At 28.7% G+C, this 8243-nt stretch overlaps 1 protein-coding gene across 1 annotated transcript; it reads right to left on the bottom strand.

Moving 5' to 3' along the window:
* Nucleotides 1-6644: 6644 nt before the first annotated feature.
* Nucleotides 6645-7699, bottom strand: LOC137832733 (vascular-related unknown protein 1-like). The gene is made up of 3 exons (XM_068641052.1): nucleotides 7293-7699; nucleotides 7111-7176; nucleotides 6645-6990 (listed from the first exon to the last, which is right to left on the bottom strand). The coding sequence occupies exons 1-3, from the start codon at nucleotides 7647-7649 to the stop codon at nucleotides 6832-6834; spliced, it is 582 nt and encodes a 193-aa protein (XP_068497153.1). The 5' UTR covers nucleotides 7650-7699; the 3' UTR covers nucleotides 6645-6831.
* Nucleotides 7700-8243: the final 544 nt, after the last annotated feature.

The following is an 8243-nucleotide window of genomic DNA, read 5'->3' as shown; positions in this document are numbered from 1 at the left end:
AAATATTTGTCACTTGTATAATTGAAGGTGAGACCTTATGCATCTGGGAAAACATTTTTCATAATTTTCTAACACGTACAATCAAAATCTATTATCTTAAATTTGATAAAATTTTGTATTGATATCTGAAGTACACAAAATGAAAGTGGTAACAAAGTTCATTGTCAAGTATGCACCTAAAGAACAACACAAAATAATTTCACCAAATTTAAAGTCAAACTTGTAATGTGTACGTATTAACAAATTATTAAAAATAAAATTTGAAAATTGTCCAATCAAATAATTCAAGTAACCATTTGTACTAAATCTCAAACAGGAACTAATCTTCCCTCATTGTATTCATGAATACAATACTTAACTTAAATAAAATTACAATAGCAAAAATAAAGTATATCACTATCATTCCTACAAAAAATCTAATTTCAATATTCAAATTTCAAATTTCAAATTTAAGGAACTAAATAACACATTTTAAAACTAAACAAAATTTACACTAACACGCAAATTCAACCGAGACATTCATGCATTGTCGAGATTGAGATCCTCAAAACAATCACAATTTCAATTTCAATAATACAGTGGAGGTGTAGAACAAACTACCTCAATTACCCACTTTGACTCATAAATACTCCAATGCAATCAAAGAGAAGCGTCCATTACCACAAACCACAAACTACCAATTCAGGCCATGAAGATGACTTATACAAACTCTACAACGATGTAGTAAAATTATTGTCAAAGAAGAAATTGCAAGTGGGAAGAGAAAATCGCGATGAAAATGCAAGGAAGAAGAAGCGTTGTGTCCTAATTTATGTAGTTTACATCGAATCCCATAAGGTCCAACATAAAAAAGTTCCACTTATTCTAATCAAATGTAAATTTGGTAATATGACATGCAAACTTTGCACTAATGATGGATTGTCTCATGACTTATTGATAGAATCTCCTTGATGTTGGTTCTGGTTCTGACTTAGGCTTTACCTTTTTATTCTACCTTCTATTGATTACACCACTTCTTAAAATTTCTTGTAATGTTACTTTCTTAAAACGCTTTGATTGTTTACTTGCATTAATGGATTTTGTAGACCTACCTTTAAAGAAAAAAATTGATGATTTTCTTGTTTTGATCATCCCAAAACATGTAGCCATACATGTCAAATCCATAATTAATGAAATAACATTGTTTTTCCTTTAGGTATAGTTTATCTCTATTATTAGAGTCTATCAGAATATATGAGGCAACAAAAAACTATCAGATGTGAAAGATTTACCTCCTTTCTTGACAATACTTCTTCAGATAACTAATAATCCAAAGGAATTGATGGTCCTCTATTTATGAGATAAGTTATTATATATATTGCGCATGCTCAAAACACCTTAGGTAGGTCTGATAATATTCTCGTAGACATAACTCTCTTGTTGAATATCATGTTCATTATTTCTACACATTGTTATGTTATGGTGTTCTTGGTACTATCTTAATCGTTATGATCCCATTTTCTAAACAACATTTCTTGAATTCTTTGTTGTTATACTTTTCACCATTATTAGATTTTAGACTTTGAACCATTAAACATGTCCAAGTTTCAATTAGAAATATTAAAGTGAGACAACCTGGATTACATGGGTTGAGCTAAAAACTAGGCAACTCAACCCGACTCACTTTTTGGTAAGCCAAAAATTTTGTAACCTAGCTCAACCCACCATGGGTGACTTTTTCCCCAAATGACATGTTTCTGGGAATTAATTCCTTGAATAACACTATTTGATATTTAATTCCTTAGATAACATCATTTTTATTCCTGGTAAGAATTCATTTATCGGGAAATCGAATTCTCACATTGTTTCTTATTTCCACCAAAAAAGGTTCCCAAAATTTGGTTCCTGGGAGCCGAATTTTGGGGTATATTTTTTCGATAATGAAAATGAGCAGAGAAAGTTCGTTCAATGAGTCATAAAAAATATAAAATTTCGACTTCTAGTTTTCGACTTTAGTGTATTTTTTTTTTGTCGGGAGTTAATAGGAAAGAAGAAATGAAATATAAAATAAAATCTTTTTTAAAATTTTTTTGTAAGTAAGAAATGTTTTGAAAATTTTAATTAAAATGGGGAGAATAAATTTTAAATGAGAAGATAAAATTATTAAATTATGTAAGGATAAATTATTAAATTTTATTTTGTATTGAATTTAAATATTTATAAAATTATAATAGAAGGAAATATAAAATTTGAAATAAAAAAGTAAAAATATTAAAATTTATAAAGGATAATATTAATACAAAGAAATTGAAATAAAATATTTTATAGGTTTTATGGGAAAAAAAATGAAAAATTATTTTATTTTTGCATTTTTATAAAAAATTTGAATTGTGAAGAATAGATTCTAATAAATTTGTCAATATAGTTTTATGATAAAATTCAAATTGGTTGGAAAAAATTGTAATAAATTATAATATTGGTATCGAAATTAAATGTTGGTATTTTTAAAAAATATATATATAAAAATAAATAATAGCAAAAATTAAATAAGTAATAAGCAATTATAGAAAACTAGAAGTCGAAGATATATATTTTTGAAACTAGATTTCAATGACCCACCAAACGATATTTTTCCGCTTTTGTTCATTATCGAAAATTTTCCCTCAATTTTGACTCTCAAAAAACCAAATTCTATGAACATTTTTTTTTTCAGAAATAAAAAACAAAGGTGAGAATTCGATTTCATGGGAAGTGAATTATCACCGTGAAAAAAAAATTGTGTTAGTAAAGGAATTAAATATCAAACAATGTTATCCAAAGAATTAAATATCAAATGGTGGGAACTAATTCCAAAAGCGTGCTATTTAAGAAAAAAAAAGTAGGAATGATAAAATAGGACGGACCAGCAGTATCCGTCCATGGTCCACTAGTAAAAAATGTAAGGTGAAAAACGTAAGGTGAGTTCATTTTTCAACCCGCTTTAACCCGTTCCACATAACTCGCAACTTGCACGGGCCAACAACGGGGTAGGGCAGGATGGCCCACTGACCCATAAAAAAGAAAAAAAGTTTTTGTGTTGACTTGGCAGTGGCAAGTTGGACTGAAAAAAAAAATAGGCTTTCCTTTTCCATTCATATTCATTCATTCCAACGTTGCACACTTTAGGTTTTCTTTTAATTGATCTTATTTTTATTGTATTATTTTTATGAAAAATTAATTAATTCATTGTCATTGTTTTAATGTATGCAGATGACGGGAAAGATTATAATTATGAAAAATTGGATGAAAGTTTTTCTAAGGCTGCATCAAATGTTATTGAAATGGAAGAATATTAATGTTTTTGAATTAACTATGTTTATTGTAGTGATGCTTATGTTTAATGTTTTTGAAATGGACGAATATTGATATTTGATTTTTTTTTTATCTTAATTGAATTATTGATGTTTGACTTTCTTTGAAATGGAAGAAAAAAATATTGATGTTTGATAGTAGCAAATATAGGTTTAATTTGACAATTTTTCAAGAGAAAAAGTAAAAAACATTTTCATTGAATTTCTTTAAAAAAAACAGAATACAGGCTGGCCCACAAACCCGCAGACGAGTTGACTCTTATGCGAAGTGGGACAGAGAATCCACTTCACGTTCATTACGCGAGACAGGTCTATGTGAAGCGGGTCGACCCGCTTTATCATGCCTAGAAAAAAGTCACCATTGGATTGGCGAGTTAAATGAGTTGGCTCATTGAAGCACATTTTGCTTTTCAACTTGTTTTGTATATTTAATATAGTACGATAAAAAAAATGGTTAACTCACGTGTTCAACTATTTCACTCAATATTAATTGTTGGAGATCTCACATCGACTAGAGATTATAGCCTTTTCATTGTATATAAGTGGGTGCAAACCTCACCCCATTGAGCTGGTTTTATGGGGTTGAGTTAGGCTTAAAGTCCACTTTCGTAACATGGTATCAGAGCATGTTTTCGAGCCTATCCTAGCGAGTATTTGTTGGGCCTATCGTGCCACCCGCTATCGAGCCGCTATCGGACCACCCATAATATATAGTCCCACGCACGAGTTGGCAGTCTCGGCGTGAGGGGGGTGTGTTGGAGATCCCACATCGACTAGAGATTAGAGCCTTTTCATTGTATATAAGTGGGTGCAAATCTCACCCCATTGAACCGGTTTTATGGGGTTGAGTTAGGCTTAAAGTCCACTTTCGTAACATTAATCTCAAAAAAATGATAAATAAAAGTCAAAGTGTTAACATATATAATTTAATAAACAAACCTATTCAAATATTATTAACCAACATACTAATCTTAAAAAAGCAAAAATAGCAACCTACATAATTAAATAATTAAAAGTAATAAATAGTTATAATAAAAACATAATGAAAAAATATAAAAAAATTATTGTTGATGGATTATAATCTACCTACCTTCAACTCCACTCAAACTTGTTTAACCCCTAAGTAAATTGAGTTAAATTTGTCCATTTTTAAAAAACGATATTTTTTTTTCAACCCAACTAGACTTTAACACACCTAGTTTCAACATCTATTTTCCACTTTTTAAACACAGAAAACAAATTATATAAAGTTTATAAAAAAATACTCCATCTATCTTCTTGTAGAGTCATAAATGAAATTTACATAATAATGTGAGTCGTCAAAAAAATTCCCTTGAACTCTACCCTCCAAAGATGTGTATAGACATGAAGAGGAACCATTTATGAATTATTGACTGTAATATCATTATTAGAATCCTTTTTAAAAAAATACCATAATATCATCTTGAACAAAATAAAAAAACAATAAGTTTTTGTTTTGGGTGAAGGTGGACTCAAATCCAATAAATATATGTTTTTAATTTATAAATATAATCCAATTACGGATTTTTTTTTTTGAAAAATAATTAAATTGATAAAATTCATGTCGTAAAAAAATATTAAATAGTGCAACAAAACAAGTACGTAAAAAATTGTTTCTAAATTAAAAAAAATTTAAAAACTGTAATCATTATAAACACATACTTACACTCACGCAAATTTATATCCTCCTTTTATTTTGATGATATCAGTATAACGTACCTTCTCAATATTTGTGATTACTTTTGTTAGTTTCTCTTCCTTTTAGATAATAATGCATCACACACACACACAAAAGTTAATAATAACATATAAGCTAAGTATTTTATTCTTAACATGTAATTGTATATACTTTGGTACATAAATGCAATGATATATACCATGACATAAGCAAAAGTTTCACCCAAAAATAAAAATTATTCTTTATATTGAGTACGGTATGACACGCAACAGGAATCCAACGACTTGCACGTTCTTTTTCTTTTGCCTATTAAAATATTTGTCTCATCCTCTTTAACTTTTTCCTTTCTTGCTCCCATAAAAATTTATTGTGAATGCCCTTCGAATCTTTCATGCAAGTGATAAGAGGGTAACAACTTCTAAAAAAAATCTGAATTTTTTATATCTATTAAAGTATATATATATATATATATATATATATATTAAGAAATAGACTTAGTTGATATGAAATTTTCTATAAACTTCCTTTATATCGAGATCCTCTACAGTATTTATGTATATTTATGGGTGAAACCTAATATGATAAATCTAATAAATTTTAACTATATAAATTTTAAATAACTGTAATACCATAATATTAAATGAATATTAAACTTAACACAACCTTAACATAACTTTACAAAGTCGAATTGCATGTGACATGTAAAACAATATAAAAAATTAGTTATTTGATAATATATAAAAGCATTAAATTATTCATCATCCATAAAAGTAAAACAAAAGCTACATAATATTTCTAGTCGAATATTTTTTTTCCTAATAATTACAAACTAAATGTAGTTCAATTGATTCTTGAAACCACACATCATGGTTTGTGCATAAGTCACGGCATACAAAGTTTCATTTGAACGATAATTAACACAAATTCAGTCTAAGCAATTTTTTTTCGTAACAATAGTATTATAAAGAATATTTAAAAAATTTGATATCATTGAGCAAAATATTTTTAACATAAATGAAAAACAACTTATTTTGTCTAGTGTTTTAACTCAACATCCATAATAATAGTAGTTTGTAGGACAAAAATTCAAAAGGCTCTTATCAATTAGACTGAAAAGATTATATAAATAAGTTTCTTTTTTACTTTATAAGTCAATTTTATATAAGTTAAATCTAAAACACCACTAAAAATTATATTAGAAAATAATCAAAATCTCACGTTATAACTGCCAGTATCAAATTTCACTGTAAGTGCCGTCTTACTATTTTTGGTAATTATTACACTTCATATAATTTGAAGTTAAGTATTGACCAACTTACACCTTATATGACCCACCTGATTCATTCAACTGTTAATTATATACCCATTCTTTGTTTTTTTTTTCCACCTCTAATCATTACAATAACCAGCATGTTTTTCTCTCCCTATCTTATTAATTTATCAAAATCCCCATTGCTTTGTTAATTCAAGTTTCATTGTAATGTCGTCCACATGGTTGTGGAACATCATCTTAATTATGTCAAACATAGTTATTAATCAATCATCATGAAGTATCAGAAAACTGAAACACTGCAGTTAATTAAGTTTCCCTTCAAGAACAAATGAACAAACACAAGTTTATCAAACTGCTATCAATAGGATTAATTAATATACACATGGTGACATACAGATTATAAATCACAGTCACTGATCATGCTCTTTAATATACAATTCAACAACTGAGCCACATAGAAGAACACAAAGAAAAGGAGACAAGGAGGGACAGATATATAGAGAGAGAAGGTATATAGACAAAAGTATCAGTCACCCCAAATAATTAACCAGCAAAGACAAAGGAACCAAGCATAGCCCCCTTTTCTTCAAGTCTGAGCAATCAACATTCTTTCCATTAAATTTTAGTTCATGCTTGTTATCTTCTGTCTTCAAATCTGAATAATGCTCTGATGATGTGAACTCCTTACCCTACGCAATCATGATCATGAAACCATACATACAATCTGTCAGCAAAAATCGATGACCAAATTTATTTCTTCTCTTCAGATGATCATGAAAAGCAATATATATATATTAATCCAGGTTTACCATAGAACCTTCTAGTTGATCATCATCCTTCCTAGAACTGATTTCAGCTGGATTCAAGTCTCTCACCTACAGATAGTAATTAATCAAAGTAAACAGAAAAGAAAAAGACTTAGCTATGATTGGTGAAAAAGGGAAAGAAAAATAAAAACCAGATCATAAAAAGATGGTGTTTTTAAGTATACCTTGGGGCTATTGACTGGAGAGCTAGCAGTGTCTTCCAAAGGGTCATCTTCTGATATCTGTTTGGCTCTTGCTTTCTTGAAGGTCAATTTTTTGGGTAGATTTGGGGCAGTGGTATTACTACCCTTAAAAGAGGGGGAAGAGAGAAGATGATGATTGTGGTGAGAAAATTTCCATGCAGCAGAAGAAGCAGCATCTGAGAGCAAAGAGGAGCCATCCAAACTGGAACAATAACTGGGTTCTATGCCTTTTGAGAAATCTTCAAAGTAAGACGTCCAACCACTTTCTCCATCAGAACCAATTGGTTTTTTGCTGCCAGCCACTATGCCTCTTGATGAACAATTCATAGAATGATCCATTAGTCAAACTCTAACAACAACACCATATATACTATATAGAGCACCACAATAATAACAATAATAATAATCTAAAATTTATAATAAGAACGATTCTGAGTATAATAACAATAATATATAATACTCCCTTTCATATTTTTTTTAATTCTTTTTATCTTTTAATTATTATCCTGTTTCAAATTTTCACTTTAATTAAAATGATAAAAAAAATAACTATATGCACTGATTTTATACTGTTCAGTGTTTTTTTTTTCTATAAAAAGAACTCTATTAATTGTTTAGACTCAAAGTTTATGAATAGTTGATATATTATTGGTGATAGAATAGTACTATGTTGATAGTGCATTATTAAACATTAAAAGGTATATTTTTTTAAATACATTCTCATAATATATGAACATATAATTAGTTATGAATATAAAAAACATTAAGTCTAATCCTGAAATTATCAAATTTAACCGGTTTAATCTGTGAGATTCCCCTACCCTAAATTTAATCCTAATTTGCAATTTTTCTAATGCAAGTGATATTTTTAATGACAATGTTTGGTGAGAGGTTGAGAAAAGGTTTGGTAGAGGGATTCGTAACCGAAAGTTA

This window comes from Phaseolus vulgaris, chromosome 11, assembly GCF_000499845.2.
Source record: "Phaseolus vulgaris cultivar G19833 chromosome 11, P. vulgaris v2.0, whole genome shotgun sequence".
NCBI classification, from domain to species: Eukaryota; Viridiplantae; Streptophyta; class Magnoliopsida; order Fabales; family Fabaceae; genus Phaseolus; species Phaseolus vulgaris.
This window is presented reverse-complemented; position numbering and strand designations above follow the sequence as displayed.